The 25,952-nt window shown below is 41.4% G+C and overlaps 1 protein-coding gene across 14 annotated transcripts in view; it reads left to right on the top strand.

Annotated features, from left to right (window-relative positions):
- The first annotated feature begins 833 nt into the window (after nucleotides 1-833).
- IKZF1 (IKAROS family zinc finger 1 (Ikaros)) overlaps nucleotides 834-25,952 on the top strand; it is a 55,065-nt gene continuing 29,946 nt past the window's right edge. For all 14 annotated transcript variants that reach the window (XM_009585107.1, XM_009585106.1, XM_009585105.1 and 11 more), the window contains exons 1-2: nucleotides 834-873; nucleotides 7,999-8,118. In XM_009585107.1, coding sequence (XP_009583402.1) covers nucleotides 834-873; nucleotides 7,999-8,118 — 160 coding nt within the window. The remainder of the gene's footprint in view (nucleotides 874-7,998; nucleotides 8,119-25,952) is intronic.

The raw sequence follows: 25,952 nt of genomic DNA, 5'->3' as shown, positions 1-25,952 counted from the left end.
GCTTCCCGGTATCGCTCGCCACGCCGTGGAGCCAGCCATCTGTCAGCAAAACAGGAAGGCACGGGTTCCCTTTCCCTCCTGGGCTCGTTTCACTATTTTCGGGAGCTGTACTTCTCCCCCGCGCAGCGCCAGGCTGGTGTGGTCTGAAGGAAGGGCTCCCAGGCGAGCGAGGGGCCAAAGCCTGAAGCTGCTGCTCTGCCCATCTGCTGCGGCTAGAGGTGTATTCATTATTAATGGAGGTAGTGGCGGTTGCTGCTCAGATATGCAGCCCTGCCTGGGTAAATGAGACATTCTTCAGCAAATTGCTTCGTTTTTTGATTGCTGATTGTACGCGTGTCACCAAGCTGACTCAAGGTTCATCGATGCATGCTCAGTAAATTAGAAAGAACATAACTATGGATCAACCAAGAGAATGAATTCTGTGCCTACAATGACCCAGGGCCATTTAATTTTCTGCTTAATTTTGTTGCAGTCAGTTTGCATTTTGGGTTATTATGCAGTAGGAAATTAACAATAAATAACAAATTTGGTCCTCCTGTGCTTGTAATGATATTTTTATAAATCTTTGTAATGCTGTTTTTAAAAGGATCAAGGTCTGTGCCAGTCCGATACTCCAGGAAGTATGCAGGGAGGAAATAAAGAGAAAAATACATTATTCTTCCCAGATAATCTTATAGTTAAATAGCAAAGGTGTTTTTTTTTTTTTCTTTCCCCTCTTTTCTCCTTCTCTGTGTGTGTGGGGTTGGTTTTTTTTTCTTTTTCTGTGTGTGTATGTGTGTGTTATTTTGCATTAACTTAAGGCTCTTCTTCTCTTCTCAGATAACTTGAGGAAAATGGAAACAGATGAGGCTCAAGATATGTCCCAGGTTTCAGGTGAGGTCCTTAACAAATACTTCTACAAAGAAAATCCCAAATTCCTGATCATCTTTCTAGCACAGTACAATGTTTTTCTTCTTGTCAATAAAATTGCTTTGGGTCTTTTTTAAAACCAGAGTGGGAATTGAGATATAATTAATGATATCACTTGATATCAAGCCCAACAGTGCATGGATTTTTTAAAAGGAACTGGGTAAATAAAGAAGTCAAGGGAATACAGAAGCATAGATGTAATTTTGCATTAAACCTGTGGTAGCGTATCCCTGAAGCATGGTCAGGTGCACATTTACGCTCTTTCTTCTGGGAGCAAAATTCTGATTGTTACAAAATAAATATAGAACAAAGAAAGTTCACTAGGTGGGAGGGGGCAAATACTAATTAAAAGCAAACAAACTGCGTTTACCACATAGGGTTATTTGACTTTTCCAGAGCATTCTGTTTTACTTATAAACATTTAAAAAAAGAAAAAGAAAAAAAAAAGGACTGATTGACTTGAGGCTTTACACTTGTAACTGTTTTTGTCCAAGGTGATAGTATTTCAAAAAAAATTTAAACAGCAGAGAAGTTACGTTTCTAAAATTTGACCTGTAGTGGCATGGATAGGATTTTGCAGTTTTACCCCATATTGATATTCCTAGGGGGGGGGGTTATCCTTAATTTCCTTGGAAATCGGTTCCTTAAAAAATTGGCTTAGCAAGATAATATGTATTCATACCGTTATGCCTCCGCAGTTGAAAAAGGACAAATTACTCTCTTCTCCTAGTTTCCCTAATATGTTGGCAGCTGCAACGGTTAATGGCTTTCAGTTTTAGTGCTCAGCCTGGAGCAGGACAGCCCCATCACCAAGGCAGCACCCGGCAGATACCTGGGTGTGCGGCTCTTTCTTAAGAGGCAGCTCTTGGGCCCTGCCGGCTGAGGACCTGGAGGCCAGCTACAGGAGATCATGAAGGTCTGGGTACAGTGTGGGTGGCTAGGTCACTGGGTTTTCCTAAAATACATGAACACAGTTTTCTTTCTCTTTTTTTTTTCTCTCTCCTTTCTAAAAATGTTGAGGAGTTTTCTCAAAAATTGGAACCCAGAACTTTTAATGTCATCTGAAAATTGAAAATCAAAAACATTTTCTGTCTGAAAGAACAATAGTATGATAATCCTTCATCCAACAGAAGATTATCAGTTACATTTAGTATAGGGAAGTCATTCCTGGTCAGCCCTGTGGAGGCATGTTGCACTCCCCTCCTCAGGTAACAATTTTAAAATTGTAACTGGATATACTTACACATGATTGTCTCGTCGCATGCTGAAACAATTTGTAAATGAAATAAAACCTGTTGTATACATGCTGTGCTTGGAGCATGTGTGGCCCTAGCTGAAAAAGCAGCGCGGTTTTAATCCTTTATGCAGGCAAAGCACTGTGGATCTGCTTAGAGCAGTGATTCGAGCCCAGCTCCTCTGCCTGCTGCAGAAGCCCTTTACTGCTTGCGTGAGCTCTTGGGAGCAGAGGCGCTGACCTCCTCTTCCTCTGCAGCAGCACAGGCTCCCCTGGATACCCACACCTAAACTTTGTGGTATTTTTTACAACGGCATTAATCGGAGCTCCATACCTGCTACCTCTTACCAGGGCATTGCTTTTTTTTTCTTTTGACATGGGGAGGAGCAGTGTGGGAGGTGCTGCCTTGAGTCAAGGAGTGGATTAGAAGGTCACACGCTTTGCCTTCCTTATGGTCTGCCTCTCCCCTTGAGAGGGAAGATTTGCAAGAAACCTTGCCATTTTGAATGTTTGTGTATATGTAAATATATACATAACGTATGTATATCTATGTATATAATTTGTAGCTCTCAAAGTTTTCCAGGATTTGAATGACTGTAGTACATTCTTGTGCACTTTAGCTTTTCTAGCAAATCATGCTGATGAGAATAGTACTCTTCTGTGACGAGAGAGGGTTCTCTTAAAAAAAAAAAATCAGTGTAAGAGGAATTTTACCTCTGACAAGAAGTAGACCTACATAAACATGTTACAGAAAAAAAAAAAAACACCTGCTTTGAACTTTTCCTGCTGTTCCTGTCACTAAGCATCTGGTACTTCCTGTAAGCAGAGGCTGTGAGTTGCATTGGGTTGTTAGCTGGATTTGTGTACAACTGGCCAAAGAAAGAACTTGCTAATTTACTTTCATTTATGATCTGAGTTGTGTGTGAACTCCGCATTCTGGAAACAGGAGTTTGTCAGATTAGGTTCCACACATACCGGCTCTTCGTAAGCTCTTACTAGACCTGAAAAATAGAGGATCTGAAGGTACCTTCAGATGTTACCTTCTTTTTTCTCATAGGCTGGCAAATCCAGAAAGGAGTTTTCCCCCTCTTCTCCTACTCCTGGGGTTCTACATGCTTCTAGGATGCTTCCTTGCATGATGAGGGAGCTCTACTATATATTGGGAACCAGTTAGACAATTGCACAGTTTCAGGAGTGTGAGATTGTCTTGTCAGCTGAAAAACACTTTTATTTATTTCTCCTGCTCTGTGAGTAATGCTCGTTAGGTGTAGCTTACTCTCTGAGCCTATGGAATTAGGTGACTTGGCTCACTAGCACACTTGGTTGTGTTTTTTAAAAAAAAAATTAGTTTGGGGGGTTTGGGGTTTTTTAGTTTTGTTTTTTAACCCAGAAATAAAATAGGTCTCTAGAAACAGTCTTCTCAGCTCAAAAGCAGTGTTTTGCAGCCATGTGCTTTATGCAGCTGTAGCTGACTCAGGTGTGGCAGGGACAAGCCAGGCCAAGAGAGGATAAAACTAGTGTGAACGAGCCAAACCCTTTTTTTTCCTGCTTCTGGGAATCCAGGCATGGCTGGCTCCTAGAGGAACTGAAATACTGTGTGACTAGCACAGAGTTCACACTTTTTATTTTTCTCCTGAAAGTGATATTTCATGAGGCAAGCAGTTGCAGTTCTGAAATGAGGAGAGAGCTGACATACATTTAACCAAACGGTATCCGGCACCCGTACAAGAGAATCAGAAAACACAGATAATATCTCACTTAACAAGCAGTATTTTTCCTGCCTTTTTTTTTCTTTTTTTCTCAGTTCTAGAGCCTAACAGTTAAGGAAGGTGAAAAAACAGTACAAATGTTTCCACATCTAACATAAAAAGATCCCCCTAGCACCAACCAGGCTGTGCCACACTCTGCAAAAGCAGGAAGAAGACTTTTGCATTTGACGTTCTTGCTAGGTACTGGGAAGGTGGAAATGAGTGTATCTTGGGCTGGTATCTCCCACCTGAGAGCCTGGCTCCTGTCCCAGAGCAACTCTCTTCTCATCACTGGAGGTTTGAGGTTCCACTAGTGAAAAGGGGACGTGAATTGGGTTGTAAGTCTCATCCATAAAAATATGTATGTTGCTTTTCTTGCATAACTTCTCCAGTGATTCTAGTGTTTCCATAGGGAACAACCCTCACGTATTAAATGCACCCAACATTAGCTTGTGAAAGGATGGAGAATGAGATTTCTGTGAGAAATCCTGCCCTGGTTTTCTTTTTAACAGTCATAGCTCCAGCAGCACCATCCTGGCATGAATGAATTGCTCCCAGAACTGAATGGAGATGTTAAAGAAACACCAGGCTATGGACTTTGGTAGGAATAAAGGATGCATAAAACCTTACTGGGCTGGGCATTTTGTTCCGTTCCTCTCTTTCCTCATGTCTTTAACTATATTGTTAGGGCAGAGATGAGGAAACTCAAGTAGAGAGAAGCTGAGGGTCTTACCAGGCACCGTTGATAGGTTAGGCACTTCTCTGACAATTTTCATACAGAAATGGCAGTGTTTGGAAATCTGAGACCATCTTTCAGAGCTTCAGGATGAATTGGGGGAATGTATGATACAGCCTGCAGCTGAAGTTATCTCCATTTATGACTTAACCAAGGGCGCCATGCATCAGTGGCAGTGCCAGAAACAAAAAAAAAAAACAAAAACAAACACCCCCCTGCCCCAAGATTAGATTGCATTGTTTATGCTTCACTTCCTATTTTTGAGCAGAAAATAAAAATGGGAATGGAATAAATCTATGGTTATGGCTCTGTTATGTGACATTTTAATAATTTACCCCAGTACTTGCCACTAGGTGGTTTTTTTTTTAGCTCCATCCCTTCGACCAGTTATTGTTCTGGACATGCCTGTTAGAAATTAAATGGCAAATTGCTCCCTCCTTTCCTCCACCCCCTTTCCATTTCTAAATTCAATGGCAAAAGGATGTTAGTGAGATTGCATATCTGTAAGATTACCATGCAGTAGTGAATTTATCATGGTGTAACAATTTAGATGTAGTTAAGGCATGAAATACAAATATCATGCTCTAGAATCCAAGACACAGAGCTCAACAAATATATCTATTTTAAAGACACTATTTTTACCCTGCCTTTTTGCATGCAGGGATTTCTTGATCTCAGGAAGAAATCAAATTATGTGAAATGAGTCATTAAAGCCAAGTTTACTAAGTTTTCTTAAGTGCAGTCTCCTGCAAAGAGGAAAGCGTACCAGATCTCCAGCTTCTGCCCCACCAGTCCGTGAGGCTAGTCTGATTCATGCCACCTGGGCAAATGGCTATTAATTTAACAAGTAGAAGATTGATACCTGTTTAGTGAACCAAACAGTTCACCATAAACTGCAAAAGTACTGATCTACTAACAGGTTTCTGTTCCAAAAGACTGCTTTGACTTATCTTCAAAGCATCCTACTTAGCCTGCTTATTTAGGATACCAAATTCCACACTAAGAAAGTTTTGATTTTGTTTGCTGTTATCTCATAGGTCTGATATTATGTGTTTATATTGGTTTGTAGCCAAAAAAGCCTTCAGCTTTTTAGGGTAAGAGTTCTTCTGAATCTACACTAAGTCAAAGCATCAACTTCCGTTGTTGTAACTGGGAGCACAATTTGAACCTTGGAAGATGCTGGTGGCTTTTGATGGCTATTACTTTTTAACAAATTCCTTAACCTACATGTAGTGTCAAGAGAGCTAATTCTGACCAGACTGCCTCTTGTCCTCCGATTAAACTTCTGGGTTTTTGTTTTTGTTTTTGTTTTGTTGGGGAGGAAGTGTTGAAAAAGCTGAAATATTTCAGCTGTCTCTCCTCACCCATGCATCCTATCTGTAAGAGATACCTGAGCTTGGCAGGATGGGACTTGCATTGGAAAGTTGCTGCCAGTTCTTTAAGTTCTTTACGTCCCATAAAAATAGTGCAGAAAACTACAGGAATAACTAAATACGGAGCTAAACAGTCAATGGCAAAAACTGTTTTAATGAACTTACTTCCTGCTTTTACTTTCCTCTGCTGTAAAATTCATAGTCCTTTGTTTCCATTCACACAATCCAACTTTGCTCTTGCATTCGCATCCAGTGGGTGAGATTTTGCCCATTTAAGTATACCCCGCAGAAGCTGGAGATGGGAGGGACCCTATGAAATCACCTAGTCGGTCTCTGCCAGTGCAGGACTGTTCCTTGGTTACCCTCGGGTCCTCTGGCTGCAGTTTTAGTCGGTTCACCTGATGCCATTTCCTGCTCAGAAATTATTCCACAGTCTGATAGATGCATCATTAAGAAATGCAGTCACCCACTCATTTCATTCATTTAAACCTAGATTTGTGCAAACAACCCAAACCAGCTAATTTGGAAGATGACTTAACCCCCCCCCATCGTGATTTCCCCCCCATCATGATCAGTATAGATTGGAAAGCACAATGCTTTGCTTCATCCAGGATGTTGGGAGGAAGCTGTTTTCCTCTTTCAGGTCAAATCCGTAACTGGCATCACCAGACTGTTGTCACCTAAGTAAGCTATGGTTTTTTTAATTTTTCCTTTTCTGAGAAGTGATTTCAGAACTAATTAATGTTTGTGTGTTAATGAGGGAATTCTCATTAGAAAAAATCACTAATTTGCTAGGCCTTTGTGCCATAAAATTACTTACCTTGCTGGTGTGCTGATTGCTATGGGATGTCTAATAGATTGCATCAGTGTAAATTGGTAACATCTCCATTTTGGAGACAAAGGTCTTATGTGAACATTACTGAGTTCAAATCCTGCTCTGGGCCTACTCCATTCTTTGCTATTAATGCAAAGACCAGCCTTTTAGTAATAGTCTATGAAACTAATCACTTAGATAATTCTTTTGGTAGTTGTTTCCAAGGCATGCTTTTGTTACAGATGTGTGAAGTCATTTTAAAAGAAGCTCTGCAAGACAGGGATAGTACTGTGGGCAGGATATATATGCTGTGACTGAGCGCTAAACCAAGAAACCTCACCATTTCTGGAAGAGCAATACTTAGCAAGAGACTTATTTTCCTTATTGTATTGCATTCGGCACTAAAACAGTTCCATAATCCTTATAAGACACTAAAGCACCAGACTGCTTTCTTCTGCAAAACCTTGTGTACATAAGATACTGGGGTTTTTTTCCTCTTTAGAAATAAGAGATCATAAAACCCTTGAAGTCATGTTTTGACTGACCTCTTCCAATTGTACATGTTTTAGGAAGTCCCAGGAGCTACAGACACTTAATTACTTGTAGGCACAAGGACCAGCCAAAGCTAAAGTTTGATCTGTGGGTATTAGTGAAGCTTGCTGAAGATGTAGTTGAATTTTTAGTTGGAGATAAAATTTTATTTTTTGGGTAGTTCTGTTAGAGCCCCAGAATATTTGTGGGTTAGACTTCACTATGTCATTGAAGCAAATCCAGATGCTCTCAAGGAGCATTTGTGGAAGAAAGAGTTTTTACAAAAGACGACCATTTGATAACCTTTGTAATCTGTTAGTCTGCGTTCGCTAAACTGGATTTTCTGAGCATAGCAACTGAAAAATACCCATGTGCGTTACAAATATCCAAAAGGGTAAGACTGATAAGTGTGTATCCAGACTTTAATAAATTTGGAAGAGACATTGGCCATGCATTCTTTTCACAAATATAATTACCCTGTATTCAAAAGAACCTTCCTCTGCAGGACAGCAGGTTTTGGTCCTAAGAATGTCATGCTTTTAATAGTGTTTAGGATTTTTGTTAAGTTTTATTTGGTTTGTTTTTCCTCTTACGGTATTATTTGAAAATGAGGTCCTCTGATGACTCACTGATGCTACTTTCTTCACTACTAGGAAAAGAAAGTCCTCCAATTAGTGATGTCCCGGATGATGCAGATGAACCTATGCCTGTACCAGAGGACCTTTCAACTAGTACTGGAGGACAACAGAGTGCTAAAAATGAGAGAGTCTTGGGTAAGATGACTAGTCCACTCTGATAAGAAAGATTAGTACGTAATATAATATGTCAATAATGTTAAAGTATATAGCAAGCTGGTATACAAGCAGGCCCTGTGCTTTTTCATCTTGTTCAGCACAGGATTACTCAGGTGCTTAGTGGTTTTTTGTGCAAACTTCTCTTTGGGAAAGGCATTTTGAAGGACAGCAAGCCTTTTCATCCACAGAGAAGTTATAAAGATCCTACTATTTATCTTATTTCTAAAGCATGACTGATTGCATGAAATTCTCCCCAGGAAAGATGGTTTTCATTCTGTGTAGGAAATGGAATTAAATATGTTGATCCAGGTCAAAATTATCTGAACTCAGATTTGATAAAAATTCAGTAAATTCTCAGGTGTTTTGTTTTTTTTTTTTTTAATTAATTTAAATGCTATCTTGAATGTTATCTGCTATTCAGATTTCTCCAGAAATGCCATATTAGAACACACATAGTATTCATATGTTTCAGATTCCAATATCCGATTTTCATTTACCCTTGAGTTTTTTAACCGGGAGAACTTTAGAAAACACTTGAATTTTGTTCTTCTAGGTAAAAGTCCACAATTGATAAACTCTATTGGATTAAAATAAATTATTTTCCAGAGATGATTTTGCAAAACGCTGATTCTTCTTAGGGATCCCAGACTCTACATCAAGGACTAGCAATGCTGTTGACTACTGCATGCATCAGCTCACGTGTAGTGCACTAAAAAAGACTAGATGATATTACTTGAGCACCATACTTGTTTACTAATGTGGGGGGGGAGAAAAAAAACCACAATGACTACCAGAATGCTGTGATCAATGCTGTATATGATAAAAATATTTCAGGAGAGGAGTGACTATCAAAGTATGTTTGTTTATCCACAAATAATTGCTCATCATTTTTACATTCCTATTGTAAGAATTGAGGTCGGGGTGGAAGACTGGTTACACAAAGATTGCAAGTGCCTTTAAATTGTCTAAGGAAGTCCAATAAAAGACGGTAGGTAGAAAGGGAGGCACAGAAGGCAAAATAACCAAGCCAAGGTAATACAGCAGGATGGTGTCAGCATTAGGAATAGAGCCTACTCCCAAACTCCAGCACTAGCTAGTAGACAATGCAACATCTTATGCATCTTCACTTTATTTACCACTTGATCCCCTCTTACCAAAAACGAGAGCTTAAAGTTCAGCTCCTACATGCATATTGACATACCTCATGAATAAACTAATTTTTAAAAATGCTTTTTAATAATCTGATCACTTACCTAGTGCTTTGTTTCTCAGTCCAAAGCTCTTTGGACAAAATCTTGCCTTTACTGCTTGTGTATCAACTCAGTAAAATGAGTTAAGCCTCCTTTCTCCCACAGTAACTAAACCCTACAAAATATTTAACCCTTGATTTAAAAAATAATAATAATTTTAAAAAATCCCTTGTTCAAACCCAAACAAACACACAGGATTTTTAATTGCATTGAATTTACTTTACCTCGCAAATACCATACAGAACCAGCAAAGATGAAATTTACATTTGCTGATAATGTAACGATTCTCCTAATAGTTCAATTATATATCAATATGAACACATATTAAAAGTTACTGTAATAAATGAAGGAGAAAATGTTATCTTTGTTGTCCTAAATATGATAAGTTCCATCTGTTGTTCTCATTAGTTTTACTTTGTGCACTCAGCAATAAATTAGATTTTCAATATTTTTTCTACAACCATTTTCTCTACCCATAGCTCTTTGGTTTTGAAGGGTCACATCTTGTAGTGAGACATTTACCATAGTCAACAGAAACAAAGACAATTCACAGTACTCTGTTTTATGGATGATCTTAACTGTAGGTATCAACTCCAGCGCTTGCAATGTTTGTCTTTTCTGTAAAGCTGCATACGTTCTTACCTCTTCTACTGCTCATTTTTCTAGCCCTAAACTAACTCTTTGAAAACAGTATACTGAAAAAATTAATTCTCTTTTTTTTACAAAAAGGGTCTGAACACATGCCCCAAGCATATCAGGAGCCTTATGATTGCTATGCACATTCTGGATTATCGTCAAAAGAAAATCTGTTAGGTATAAACCAGTGCCTTAGGAGTGGTGTTTGGCCTATATGATCCCATAGATGTATTAGGGATGAAGGGGACTGTCTTTCTGTGTAGGCAGTGGCATGGCAGTGTAGACAGGCTTGGCATTCAGTGCAACACTGTCATCTCTAAGTCCTAAGATCTGTTTCTCAGCTCTATTTATCACCAAACTTAGGTAGAAAAGGATGATCTGAAAAAGCAGTTTGAAGAACGATAAATAGGTGGGAGAGTATTGTAAGGACCTACTGATGTTATATGTATCTCATACCTGGGAGATAGACTGTGGCCTATGATAACTGATCATCAATGCACATGAGCAGATACAATGAGGCAATAATTTTTCTCTATGTGACTTTCCTAATGTCCCACCTGCTTCCTTCGTCAAAAGGGAATCCCCTGTGCATTTTGCTGTATTTCAACATATGATTTACAGTGCATTCCACTTAATCTGTAACGCCCTGAGACATCAGCTGTCCATACAGCACGCACTGAGAAAGGATAATTTGAGTCAGACCTTTATGGAAAAGGGCCACTAGGCTCTGGAGGACTTTTTTGTACGTGTAGTGTTACAGAGGTAACAATGGAAATTGCAGGTTTGTTAAATGAAAAGAGTAAGTATTTACCTCATCTTACTAAAATTAGGTGAGAAATCTGTTTTTAATTTTAATCAGCCTGTGAGATAGAAGTGTTCAAATGACCATTTGCTTACGCAGATTTGTAGTAACACTTCATGAAACCTTTAACCCTGGAGTCAAAAGTTTAATTACCTTTTTCATCAATTTAGCATTTTAAAGGTCAAAGATTAGGGGAAATAAGCTATTTTTAGAAAAGAAAGATAGGCTCTAGCTCCTCTGCATGTTTTCAAAAATGTCCTTTCTTGCTTCTTCCAACCCCAAACTGAGACTTGAACATGGTGCTATATACCTGATAGAGAGAACCATTTGAAACATCTCTCCTGCTCTGAGAATGAAGTTGCAATAGAATTCAGAAGTTAATGTACTCAATTCAGAGTACCAGATTTTATTGGGTGCCTTCAGATTTTGAGTGTCTCACTTAAAATGACTAGACAGGGTGCAAATTTCATAAGGGAGGTGTCCAGAGGTTCATGAAATTTATGCTTTCACTTGTGTCCCCAGACAGAGGCTGCCAAGGCATGGGTTGCTTCTGACCAATGCAAAAATGATAAGCGGGTGTGAAAAGGTCATTTGTGGAAGTAAAGTCATCAACAGTTTCTAGTAATAACCCCAAGCAGCACAGCAAAGCAGAAACATATTAAAAGATGTGTTCTGGTCACTGCTATGTCTCTTCATTTCCTTGATGAGCTTGCTATATTTTTAATGTTGTAACTCCCATAATGCCACTATGTGTTGAGCAGCTTCCTCCTGCAAACTTCATTTCTGCTGCTCTATCCACTAGATCTTCTTCCTTCCTTGTCCTCCACCCCAAATTTCCTTCTCAGTCTGATCTGGCACCTATAACTTTTTTATTATTTTATTTTTTTTACTCTGCTCATCCACCTGCTCTACATCTAGTTTTTCTAGAAAACGCTGGGAACGTTTTCAGACAAGCGAGGAGCTAGATTTTCACAGCTGTTTAAGGCTGTTACCATCTCTCCTAAATATCATTTTGAAATTTTGATCTAAGTTATTTAGAAATACACATCCCACTGAAATTCCATTCCATTAAGAATTAGTGCTTTGCAGCCTATTTTGGACGGGCTGCCCTATTTCCCATGCTAACGTCTAACATAGGAGCTGATTTGAAATATCTTCTGCTGATTCTTACTGTCTCCATTCAAGTTTCAGGTTAAATGTTGTGTGCACCTTTTGTGGATAATCAGTACTGAACATCCCGTATGTGGTAGACGGTTGCAATTTAGGGCTGTTTATGCGCTGGGACTGTATCCTAATTCAAGCCGTGTGTGGGAAGCTAATGATTCAGTGAGCTGTAGGTCAGACCCTACTTCATGCTGAAAAAGCCGTTTGCTGCAGTGGTAGCATTTGCCCAGAAAGGCAAGCAGTACCTTCCTTTATCCATAACTGCCCGTACCGTAGCTGGCCATTGATGGGTAAAAAACAAAAAGCCATTTCACAGTGTTACTGGCCTCGGAAAGAGGCTGTGGGCTCACCATTTCTGCACAGGCAGCTGTCTGATGCTGAAGATGAACATTTAGACTTCCAACACGGAAGTCAAGGGTTTCTCACTAAAAAAAGTGATCACCAACATAGTCACAGATTACGGTCTGGACCTAGAATATATAATGCGTACAGATATTCTTCTTTCTGAGAGGAAGAGGTGGGGAGAACTCATCTCACAAAATTGGGTTGAAACTCTTGGACAACTGACAGAAGATGCCCAAAGTAACAAGTCAAGGTGATCCTAGACATCAACAGAAGACAGATAAGATTTATATGAAGTTAGAAACTCTCTATTTGTTTAAAATAAAGGACATTAGTATGGAAAGAGATGTTAAAAGGAAAGAGCTTTTTGACATTTTTCTCCTCCAGTGAGAAATGTCAAGTCACTGATGTTACCTCCCTCCCACAACCCTGTTACTGAAGCAGAAGCCTGTGTAGCTGCAGAGCCTCGGTGCCTGGCGTCACTGGGAACCTGGCATTGCCTTCGCATCCTGGGGTCTTCCCTCCTGGCCATGGGCATTCAGAGGTGGTAACCTGCATGAGTAGCTAGTTACTGTCCTCACTCTGAGCTGCTTCAGTGCTTTATTTCCTTAAAAGGAGCTCAAGCATTTGAGAGCACGGACACAAGCATTGCTGAGGGGCCACCAGCCCAACCACAACAGCTTGCCATTACATCAATCTGCTGCAATTCACACATAGCTGGGTGGAGGCAGAGTAAAAGTGTGGAAAGGCTGCAGACAGAGGGGAGAAGGGAGAAAAGCCAAAAGGGGAAGTGCCCCACCCCAGCTTGCAAAATCGGTCCTGTTGCTTGAGACAGGTCCAGCTCTCTGCTGCCCTGACACTTCTGTAGGGCCGGGAAAGGGGCTGAGAAAAAAGACTGCCAGAACCAAACATCTTTCTGCGCTCCTCCTGTAGGAATTCAGTGGCTGTGAAGGCAGTGTGTTGTGTATGTGTAATAAAATGCACGTGTGGCATGTGTGCACATGGGCACGTAATCATTCAGAGAACTAAAGTAACCTGGAGGGCTGTGTAATGTGTTTTACTTGCTCTGGATGGACATCTCTGTTGCTCAAACGTATTAAAGTGTGTAGGAGCTGATGAGCCTTTGTAAATAACTGCTGATAACTGCTGTCTTACCTGATGTAGCCCTACTGGCTCTGAGAGCAGAGAGAAAATTTGTTTCAAGATGGTTTGGGGAGCTTTAAAAATTGTCTTTAACCCTCCACAATGAAACAGGGCTTGAAAGTCCAACTGAGGAGGCTTCTGAAGGAATTGAAAAACTTGTAACTAAAATACTTTAGGAACTTTTAAAAATAGGGAAGTTGGGAATCTCCCCTCTTGTTTGACCCGAAGCCCCTATTTCTAGCCCCAAAGTACCAGTCCCCAGTATGGACTGGTATTGCGTGCTCTGAGACCCTGCCAATATGACATACCTGTTTTTAAGGGGAACGCAGGAGATATTTCTGTCAGGATTATTTTCATTTTGTATGCAAAACTCTTCTGGGAATTTGTACAGAGGAAGATGGGGGTGGTTTAGTGGGAGAAGACATGTGACAAATTTCATGAATGCCCTTATATATGCTGTATGGGATATACGGTATATACCAGCCTTCAAAAGTATGTTTTCCATAGTGTAAAACAGTGTGCTAGAATGACATGCAGAAGACCCAGGTATACGGGGCTGTTGTGAAGCTGAGGAATTAGCCACACTGCCAGAGACAAGCTGTGCTCAATGTAATGACTTAGGACTTAGCAAAATGTGCACGGATTTTCACAAGGCCAGTGGAGAACAGCCCTCTTACTGAAGGCAAATTCCTTTATCAAATTTAAAAATGCTTGCTGCAAGTAATGGAGGGTGACCATTTTCAAAACAAACTTGCAAGTAGTTTCTTGAAGGGAGTCTGAGCCAGTCTGGAAAGGAGAGCTGCTGCAGTCCCAGCGTAGGCTGCACTGTATTAGCGCAGACTCAGCCCGTGCAAAGCCGGGGCAGAGCCACTCTGTAAGCAGGCCCGTAAAAATTTGTCCTCTGATGCAATCGGAGCTACTGATAAAATCAAATCCTTGACAACAGAATTGATCCTAAGTTGTACTTTTTCCAGTGATTTCTACTTAGTTTTGCGAGGAGTTTTTCCATTCCTGGCCCATTTGGTAGAAATATGGTTTCTGTTGCCACTGTGTGGCAACATGACATTGCAGTGGGTGGTGAAGCTATGATTTTTTTCCCTTATTTCTCCAGAGCTGTGTAGCTTGTGGAGCTGTGGCCAATTTTATGAGTGCCTGCTGGGTACTGCTATGTTTTCAGAGAGGAACATTAGCGCAAAAGCCAGGGAAAGCCTGGGAGCTGTGCGAGTTTTATTTCTTCAGCGTTGAGAAAGCAGCGAGCATTGTTTGAACTGGAGAGGTGCAGTATGTTTAGCTGTGTGGCTTTTAGGTACGGATACTGAGCCTGCTGATCTAATCTGCAGTTAGAGGAAGTTGTCTTTATCTGAGCAGAAGAGATGTGCCTCAGAGATAAGCCCCGTTCTAGCTCGGGAGTTAAAATTATCTAGCAGGATCTCAGCCGTGGCTGCAGCACAACTCAGAAATACAGGGCTCTGGCTGGAAGGGGAGCATATTTTAAGTTGGGGAGGACCTCTGTAACTGCAGCTTGCTAAACCTCAGGTTATTTTAAGGGAATGACTCTGCATCAAAAGGTTGGATGGACCTCCCAACAGCAGCCATCTCTCTATTCTGTATTATTTCTTGCTTGCTCTTTCTTGTAGGCTTGCTTTTTCCCTTGAGCAAGTTCTTGTTCAACCTGAGTGCTCTTCAGGAGTGCACCCTGAGCGAAAAGCTTAACTGCTGGACTGAGGCGCAGTATAGGGACCACCTGCCTCTAGAGGCACCGTTTTGGAACAAGCTGCTGTTTTGATTTTGTTCAGCCTCTCCTCACATTTCTCTAATTTCAACTCCTGCTATGGTGCCTCCCTGGGAGGAGACGGTTTCTGGCTGCAGAGGACCTGCGGTAACGCTCTCCCCTCAGGTGCGAGCTCCCCAGGCTCTGTCCCACAACAAAATGTGCAAACACAGTGTCACTGTGGCTTCATCCCCGCATTAGAGATTTGCAGGGAAGGATTTACAGTGTGGCCATGCCACCATAGGTTTCCCCAGTGTAGAACTGGGTAAAGAGCAGGGGATGGAGGGAGCTCCTTTTTGGAGCTGTAGTCCTAAAGCCACTCATTGCAGCAGGACAGAGATTTGTCCCTGAAACTTTTTCATTGAGCTCACTACGTGAGATTTCTTGAAGCCTCGAAAGATGGTCTCTCCGGAAAAAGCTTTGCCCCGCGTGCAGTAGGTAGGTATGCCATAGCAGCCAGTGCAGGCTCACCCTCAGTGTGTCATTTATAGTGAAGAAGTGTGACCACAACAAGCTGTTAACTTGTGATGGTGGAGCAGCCAGCACCCCAGGATTTTGGCCTCCAGAGACAGCTTGTTGGAAACTCTGTCCTGCCTCATCTAGCTGCCTCCCTGAGTAAGCGAGCCAGCAGAGCAGCAGCCCAAAAGCAGGATAGACCTGCAGCCTGCAATGTGAGACACTTTCTGCTGCTCCCTCCCTCCCCAGTAAGTGAATTCTGTGTTGTAAAGGGGCACATGAAGGGAACGTAATTCCTAGTAAAGTAACCCATTTGGTGCGTCCTTCTCTTTCTTTGATTTTTACACATTTTTAAGTTAGGAATAGTGCCTAGTTCTTGTACCCATTGCAGTTTAGGGACATGTTTCCAAGAAGCATTTAGGTGTCTAAGTTATAGGCATAAGAAGAAATCCCAAGAAGGTATCTAACCTATCGTTCCACCATCAGCCATATTAACACCACAGGCACCAAATGGGATTTTTGGAAGTGAGTAACTCCTACTTCTTTGATATAAATAAGATCTCAAACCTAACATGCCAAAATCCATACCTAAGAATGGGATTAAGAACCCCAGTGAAGGTTTGCAGAGAATTAGTAAATGTAGAGCAAACACAGAATTACTCTCAATTTCCAACCAAAACAGGGCTGATCCAAAAAGAAAAGTTAAGGTCCATGTTTTGCTCTTTGGTTTTCACCTTCCATTTCCCCCATTTCTCCTCCCCCAAAGATGGTCCAAAAGTATCTCATTTAAGAAGTGTAATAAATGTAGCAAAAGTGGAGAAATGTGACAGAATGAATTGACTTCCACTCTTCCAAGCCACATATATCAGAGTTTAAAGAGAAAAAAAAAGAGAAGAGACTGAAGAGTAAGGAGAACTTTCACATAAGCCAGTTTTTTTTACCCTGGAAAAGTTACTTCTGAGGAAGTGGCTCTTACCAAAGTTTTCAGTAACTTCTAGATTATTTTATGGAACGACATAAGAACTCACCTGCTCCCTGACCCCTCCTTTGAAAAAAATAAAATTGAGAGCTTTAAAAGGAATTGCTAACTCCTTCATATAACAGAGAGTATCTGCACATGATTTTGCCCTCCCTGCTGATTAAGTAACATATTTGTAAGAAGCTGTGATCAGCCAACATCCCCGCTATGGATTTGAACTTCCCAAATCTTCGGTGGTTTTTGTGTTTTGGTTTTTGTCTAAGCTGAGAGCTTTGCATTCTGATTTTTAATGACGGCTTAGGGTTTTTTTGGAGGGAGATCAGTCCCTTCTCATTCACAGTACTGTCCACCTCAGCATTATATGGACTGAGTTATTGAGCCTGTTTTTTTCCTGCTGTGAATATGTGTTGCAATGCTCGGAAGTGGTGGCAGTGGTTGGTGTTGAAGCGGGATGGTTTCATTAGCACCGAAGTGGCGACTGCCAGCTAGGGAACGCTGCCGTTTCTGCACCCCTCACGCTGCATCTTGGTTTCGGAGATATCTTTCTGGGTCTTCCCATATGAGAATTTATTTTCAGGGGAGAACAATACATGCACATATAGAATTCGCTATGAAAAAATTATTTGCCTTATTGTGGGGTGGACTGAGACCCACTGCTCAGTTTTTGTGGCCAGATTTGCAAAGGGAAAGAAACGTCTATGTGGCCGAGGGAAGTGTCGAATTGTCCATGATCCATCCCTACCCCGACCCCCAGCTGGGTGGAGAATTCACAATTCAGGCTGTGAACGTCTCTGTCTCTCCTGAGCAGAGCACCCCTCTTGGTTTCCCCAGGCTGAAGCCATGAGCGAAGAGGTGAGAACATCTCTTCCACACTGACATGGCACCTTCCTTTCTGAGTCCGGGTTCATTCTTCTTCCTCCCAGAATCTAAATCATTTTGTAACTGGCACCTCCCATCATTGGACGTTGGAGGGGAGGTGGGAAAGCCCTGATGGCCAGCGTGGTCGCTGGGACTTCTGCTGCTGCAGATGTGGACCTACAACAATTTATCTCTAAGTCAAATGGGAACTAGGCTTTTCTGGGGAGGGGTTGAGCTTCCTGCCCATTTGTCCACATAATGGCAAGTAGAAATAAAAATGAGAAATGATATTTGTGCTAGCAAAACACTTCAGTGGCTTTGGAGCCCAACACATGTAAAAGACAAGGAAGGAATAATGGTAATGAGGCATTACCTCTGGTGTAGCAACACATATGTTTAATCTTACCATCACATTGTTAGTAGATCCTAGTAAAATTGGTATCTTATCATGGGCTTATTGTGGTGTTAAGTGGAATTTTTTTTCTCCTTGCAAAACAGACTAGAGAAGTCTGATATTGTTTATTCTGTAATTACACATTAATGAGTCTGTACATTCACTATACAGTGTATCCATTGCCAATAAGCTCTTTCCCGTGTGCCATGAAAGAGATTGATTTATACAATGCATGATTTAGCCCTTGGTGTTAAGGATGCAACGCAAAAATATTTTTCATTTCTAAAACTTTTTGTAATTCATTTCTTCTCTTTAATACTCCCATTGAAGTTTGAAATGGCAATGTATTTTCCAGCCAACAGGAGCCATTTATTCAATTTTATCTCTTTTACATGTGTAAATGCACACACATACACACATGTACATACACAGATATCTCTGTCAGCAAACATAAAATTATGTGCCTGCAAAGTCAAATTCCTCTGCGTGTATGTCTGTGTAAAAAACTAAAAAACAGCACACATATGCAAAAGAGCATTTATCTTGAAAGCTGAGCTTTTCATTCTTTTTAAGAGGGAAAGAAAAGACCTATCAAACATATACTCTGCAAAATAAGCACGTTATAAAAATATTTTTTTTCAAACCTAAAAGAGGAAAAGGTTGGTTCCTGCTAATTTATCTGTATCCCTATAAGAAACCTAAGTGTAAATTCCATTTGGGAAGTGGGCAGCAGCTGAGGAAGACCCACTTGTACCCGTTGTGGCTTTTACAGTCTGTGTAAAGTTGCCGGGCCAAGGCGGCTGTGAAGGCAGACGGGCTCATGGTACTAAAAGGACCACCAAGGTGTTCATGAAGAAAGGGGGAGCTGGGGAAAGGAAAGAGAGACATGCACCCCCTGTCAATCCTTCCCACTGGTGTTCCTCGCCTGAGGCGATGCCCCGGAGAGGCTCTCCTGCCTGCTGCTGCTGGCACAGCAGTGAAAGGGTAGATGGGCTCTTGAGATCCTCCCCCGCAGTTCATAAATGCTACTCCTTCCCGCGTTCGGGTGTTTTATTTGCTTGATTTCTTACAGTGTTATTCAGGTAAGGTCTGTAATGGAGAGTGAGGGATACGTTGATGAAATGTTTTTTCTAGAAGATTCTTTTGCAGTCCTATACCAAATTTAGAATTGCACAGTGAAGCTTTGGGGGATGTCTGATCCTCACAGCAGAGGGATAGATGGCTGACATATTGAAATAATCTAATGGGAAGTGCAGATATAATATCTTGTATCTCTCATTTGAGATACAGCTTTCCACTAAAAGCTGATGCGTGCCTAACTTGGTAACTTTCTTAGAGATGTTTCAGTAGCTAACTGAGCTAACGAATACAAAAGCATGTTTAAAAGAACCACTGTAACAGATGTAGTGATGGACCCTTCTGCTCTCCCGTCCCGGAAAGCAAAATGATATTCAGGGAATCTCCTTATGCACGTCTCAGGTAGCTACAGCTGAGTGCAAAATATAACCCCTCGCAAAGGCCAGGCTAGTTGAGCAAAATGCAGTCCCCAGCCTTCCTGTGTGAGGACTGGTGTTTGCGGTGCAATGGTGTTTTTTTCACCCCTCTTTTTTACCCTCAGTGAAACAGAACACAAATAGTTATATTAGTTGCATACTTCCTGAGAACACAGTGATCCACATATTCTGGGCTGTGGGTTGTGTTTTTCACGTTCAGGCATAGGATGGGAGTTCATCAGATAGCAATGGGGAGCTCTAGCAAATAGCACATTTGCATCAGCAGAAACAAATTTCACAAGACTTGCTGGGAAGGTTTGCCGCAGCATGCCACAGTCCTGCGCTACTAACAGCCGCTGCACATTCATTCGATAAAAAAGATGACAACAGAAAATGAAACTTTTAACGTTCTCTTCTATGAACGCTTGAGAAGCACATTACCCTGAAGGCGTGACCCTGTGGCTTACATCAGCTTCGCTAGGACTCCATGGTGCCTTTGAGGTAAAGGAATTTGAAGCTGTGGATGAGTTGTGATTCGTTTGTCCTGGTGGCAAGGAGAGCTCTCGGCACTGCTCTGATGCAAGTGACAATCCTGATGTCCAACAGTTTCCAAGAATCCACAGGCCTGCCAGTAGGATACTGGGATCACTGGGATTTGAGTGGCTTATGTGCTCAGAAATATTCGGCCAGCACGATTTTGTCTTTTTGTGTTGGACAAGGCAGAAGCAACTTTCCTTGATACGCTCTCCTCCAAATGAACAAAGCATCATTCGTCAGTCCCATATTTTTGTCCTTGGTTGCTGACCAGTTTATCAGGTAAAGGTTAATTTTCTGAAGACCAAGTCTGCACACTTGCTGCAGCCTCTGACAAACTTGCCTGGACGTGACCTGGTTCACCCTATACAACCCAGTAGCCCAAACTGTTTTTCCAGATTTTCCAGATGTATGTGTTCCTAGGTAGTGAAGTTAGCAAGATTCCATTTGCTTTCTTGACCTCACACTATACTCCACAGTGCAGCATGGCCACGGCACAAATACCAAAGCTTACCTTAGCTAGTAAGAAACAGCAACTTCTGTAGAGCTGCTTAGCATTTTAATTTAAGATTTTTCACACTTTCCATTTGCCTCACTCTTAGTCCAGCCACACTGTCTGGGTGTTAGTATGAAATATAGGTGCATTATGAATCCTGGACTGAGTAGTACTGATGCACTCTCTCTGGCTTGGTAGCAACAAGGAGTTGCAACTTGGTAGTTCATGGGAAAGAAGAAGGTTTCCTAATGTGTAATAGCACATTAGCACACACATTTGGGTGTTTCTACGCTTAGAATCCTTCATGTTTGGTAAAAATGCAAAGCAATGTCTGTTCCTTTGCAATATTTGAAAAGTGCTTTAAACATAAACTGGGTAGATGCTTTAAAAAGCGACAAAAGGATGCCTCCAAGTAAAAGACACTTACAATGTCTAGGACACGTGACTGGGAGCAGAAAGGAAGTTTGACAGAAACTTTGCCTGCTGGACACTTTCAAATATTCCATAAATGCTGAGAGGGCAGGAAACGCCAATGCTGATGATCTGAACAGATCATTAACCCTTATGGGAGGCCAAGTTTTGATCACTCTCTGAATGCCTGGTGCCAGCTTTCACAGCACAGTTCTTGTTCTAGTTGCGTGTAATTGCGTGTCCTCTGTCCATATTAGCTCTTACTGTTTATGTAAGACTGGGAAGCGAATTGAATTAAGCTTTAGGTGTTTCTACTGTCATTCCTCTCCAATTGTTTTGTTGTTTTTATCTATGAATTTGTGTCGTGGCACAGTGTTCCTGGAAAAGGAACAGAGCTCTGTAGCTCTAGACACTGCACAAACAGCAACAGCACATCCCAAAGAGCTTACAATCTAATTAAAGCTATATATACATGATTGATTAATTAAGCCTTACAATTCCTAGCCAAGGTAAGTGTGAGGTAGGGCACAATGAGATGTAATCAATTGTGCTGTGGAATCTAAACCACAAATAGTATTCTGGAGACCACAGAGCAAATGTTTCTAATAGCTGCAGCAAAATAGTCTTGTGTGTTCTTCCAGGGTGCAGTGGGATTGGTTTGGTTCAAAGTACTCAGCTTTGTTTTAAACAATGTATCTCTTTAGCTTGAAAAGTGAGATCGAAAAATATAAAACAGGTAGACATAAATAATTGAAGGATTTGGTGATGGTACATGAGGAAATAAAATAAATATTGGCAGCAAATGATTAGATCATTTTGGGAATCAGGAAATAATTAATTGCCTGACTTCTAATTAGTCTAGATCTTAATACAGAGGAGCAATTCATGGTATCATTTGGACTTTTGGAAAAAGGGGAGGGCTGATTTCCAGCTCCGTGCCTATTTGTACAGGCTGATTTGGGTCATGCCAGTGCAATGAGTGGAATTACAGCTTGGTGCCAGCACGACAGAGCAGTGAGCGAGGCTGGTCCTAGGAGGGTGGGCAGCTGAGGATAAGGTTGGGATATAAGCCCAAATTTCAGGGGGTCAAATCCATACTCTTGTCCAGGCTTTTCTTTTTGCTGAGATGTTTCTGAAGATCTTTTGCATTACAAAAATAATACTGTAGCAATTTGTTTTTGGAATGAGATTTCACACCTCATAACTGAACATGTATGAGAAGTGCTACAAAGCTGAACTGTAGATGACACAGTTTTCAGTATTTAGTCATTTCCTACAAAAAAGGTACAGGCTGAGCCCTTCTCTTGTTTCCTTTCTCAGACCACTGATAACTTCTGCCATGCTGGCTGCAGTGTGGCGGGAAATTAAAAACTGGTTTGGATATTTTAAACAGCTTACGCTTTTTTTTCTTGAGGTAGTTGCCTTTGGGATTTTTAATCTCTCTTGGAACAGAGTGGTAGCATGGGAAAAGGCCAACTGAGGAAAAATATCATTCCTTTCCTGCTTCTGCATCATTAGTCTGAGGAAGAAAAAGCCTACTTTTTGACCTTGAGCAATCCCAGATAAGGGAGAAGTGGCTGAGGGCTCCAAGCACTTGATATCCAGTATTTAATGGATGTAACCGAGGTTTATTAGGCTAGACAATGATTCTAGCTTTGTATAATTCTGTGGGACACATCACAGATTATGGGTAGCATTTTCACAAATACCTAAGGGATACAGCTTCTCGAGCTACCACTGCTGCCTGTCCCATGGTCCCTAGTCACCTTCTGTGGGACACATGCCAGAAGGGTGACCAGTTCATGGCCAGATTCCAGCCTCATGTGGTAGGACACTTGAGAGACGTGTACCCAGATGCAGGAATCACTCTAGACAGCAACATAGCTTTTGAGTTTCCCCATTAGAAAAAAAAAAAAATCTTATCCCCATTAAAAAAAGAATTGAAAAATGTGCAGATAGGGAAGTAAGGGCACATGATGGATTAAGTGCCTTTCCCATGGCCACACAGGAAGTCTGTGGCCGAGCTAGGAATTAAACCTAGATTTCCTCAGTCTGCATCCAATGCCCTGTCCCTCTTTGAGGCCATAAGATTTTGTTTGTTATCAAATTGTCTATAGGCTGAAGCAGAAGGTTACTTTTTGTGAGGAAGAGAATTATTAAAAGATAAGTACTATTTATAATTGGTGAGAAACTGAGAATAGTTCTGGACCAAGTATTGCCCATTTCTATTGCTATTTAATGTTCTCTTTTTTCCCAAGTTTACATCAGCATAAAAATCCCCTTGTGGTATTGCTCCCTAACCAAGCAAACTACTCATGCCTTTCCTTATGGCCAGGATTGCAGTAGAGGCCAGTGCTTAGCTGTTTCCAGCTGTCCTGGTTTAACAGTAAGTAACATTATGACTGGCTTGACCAGAAAATGATCATATTTCTGCCTCTTTTGCTTGACATTTCTCATCCAAAATCAAATAGAAAAATTGTGTTTATTCGCTGTTGAGAACATCCATAGCTAAGTTCTCTCTTACAATACTCATTTGACTTGACATAGCATTGTTTCTTGAACAGCTGCATGTCTGGTTTTTGTCTTTGGAAATGCTGAACTAAATCAAGATGGGCTCTAATGAAGTTAAAACCAGACCAGATAGTAAAGCCAGAAAAAGGCAGGTCATGCCCCTCAAACCCAAAACATACACCAGCCCTTCTCTGTAATAGGTAGGACATGACAAGCTAGGCAAAACCTTCACAATGGTCATAGTCCCTCTCACATACGTGTACATGGGTATTACACAGCTTGGTCACTCTCCATCCCTAGAAAAATAACGCAGTGTATAAACTATGCCACTGCAAACTAGAGGTATCAGTGCTGTATCTGGAGGGAAATGAAAGAGCAGTCAGAGCTGCAGGATGGGACATGCAGTGCACATCTCCAACAGTCATAATGTCTAAGGGACTGTTGCTGTTCGCAAGAGGAAACTGCTAACTCCTTCCTAGGCAGGTAAAGTAACGTCTCCTCTGTTACCCACATTCCAAAATACATTAACTTTAGCTGAAGAACTAAACACTGATCTAGTGGCCCAGAAGATATTTCCTAATTCACAGATAAATGGTAGTGAAAATAGCTGAGCCTGTTGATATTCTCTGTGCAAGAGTGGTTCAAAGAAAATGAAGCCTCACTAATACCCATTTCTTATCACCTCCTGACAGCCTCCTTTGTGGGGGAATAGCCACAAATGGTTTTGAATGAGCTCTTCCAACAGGGTAGCTTTCATGCAGTGATGAACAAATAATTATACCGCAGTACACCTTTGTGTAACACTCCTGTCTTCATTTACATGTGGGATTTCACCACTATCTTCCTGAGAAACTACAAAATTCAGTTAGCCACTGGATAAGATAAAGACTGGAGCTTGACTCAAAAGGGATGCATAACTATTAGTGTTGTGATATTTATAGAGGGCCATTTCTCAAGTTTTTACTTTCTACTCAGCCCTTATCAGACAAATTCTTGCTGAAAAGTCCCTGAGAAATTGGAGAGTGTAAAAAGCTGGATCCCACTCTGTTCTTGAAGAGGTTCATGTTCTGCTTTGTATCTCTTTTGCCTGCAAATGGAGAAGAGAAAATTCATGTGAATATCAAACACTTTCTGCTCCGGCCAAGTTTCGTTCTGAACGAGCGGGACAGAATGGTACATGATCTCAGTGGAAGGACTTCCTAAGCTGTCTGCTCCATCCGCTGGCAGCCGGGCAGGATTGCTTAGTTAGGCAATCCCTGCTCTGCTTTAGCCAATTTCCTTCCGTACTCTTCCATCACTCTGTCCTCCATGGCTGCCTTCAGCAAATAAGACCATTGCCTAATCGAGCCTTCTCACCCTGAGGCTAGGCATTTTGAGGCCTTTTCTTTATGTTTGATTTCCCTTTTTTCTTTCTGAGAGTGATTTGAGGAGTCCCTCCTCTTGGTGGATATGAAGATAAGGAGGGGGGTGGTGGTTGGTTCAGGTTTGGTGAAGTCCAGCCGCACACAGAGCAGCACAGTCTGGTAACTGTCTTAAAATAGGTGTGAAGGGGAATACAGGTCAAGTGGGCGAAAGTCGGAGAGGAATAGTAATCTAGAAGATTGCTGCAGAGGCAGAAAAGGCTAAGCCTATATATTTTTTGTTTGTTTAAAATTTTTCTTCTGCTAAGCCACCAAGTATAATTCCTGGTCTGTGCTTCCCTTTCTGTCACTTCTCCATAATTCTTAGCATTTCAGTTGGGCTGCTGTCTCTGGGCTGCTTCCTCTTTTCCTGCTTTCCTATATTTCATTATTTGCCCTTCTTCCTCTTCGAGTGCTTTTACAACAGAGTGAGGAGGATGTGGAAACCCAGTTACAATATGACACACAAACTGCAGTGTCACAATTGCAGCTGTTCGGTTTCACCTCCGGGAGCACGCAGAAGCAGGTCAGGGTGGAGAGGCAGGAGTAGAAGGCTGAGGAAAAGAAGGGAAAGATTTATAAATAGGGAAGAGAAATGACAGAAAGTCACAGGGTTTCCAGCTTGGGAACTTGGGATAATGGCTTTCCACATATAGTTTAAGATAATCCCAAACTGAATCATCACTGTGTTCTTGAATGCAAAGGAGAGATGGCAATCTACGCCAGTCTAAGGGTCTCCCACAATACTGCTGCCACAGAGAAGACATAGCCCTGTCGTTTTGCTGCACTTGCCTGTAGAGACATGAAAGCTGAGCAGACCTCTAGGCCTGAATTGTGCACAGCTCACAGCATTGCCCTTTCCATAAAAGTGCACAGCCCACAGCATTGCCCTTTCCAAAAAAAAAAAAAAAAAAAAAAAAAGAAAAAAACAATAAACCCTCAAAGGAAAAAATATTCTTAGTGCCCATGTCTGTGTGTGAAGTAAACCCTTGGAAGATGCCGTGGATGAAAATGAGGAGGTGCTGTAGCCTTCTTGAGATACCAGGAAGCTGGGAAAACTCGCTCCCACAGACTTTGCTCCAACTACTTCCTGGGGCACCCATTAATTAGAGGTGCTCTTTTCCTCCTCTCCTCTCCTCTCCTGCTCTACTATGTATACGACCCCTGTCTCTC

The sequence above is a fragment of the Fulmarus glacialis genome, unplaced genomic scaffold (genome assembly GCF_000690835.1).
Source record: "Fulmarus glacialis isolate BGI_N327 unplaced genomic scaffold, ASM69083v1 scaffold18809, whole genome shotgun sequence".
Taxonomy (NCBI): Eukaryota; Metazoa; Chordata; class Aves; order Procellariiformes; family Procellariidae; genus Fulmarus; species Fulmarus glacialis.
Note: the sequence above shows the minus strand (reverse complement) of the source record. Positions and strands in the feature narration are given on the sequence as shown.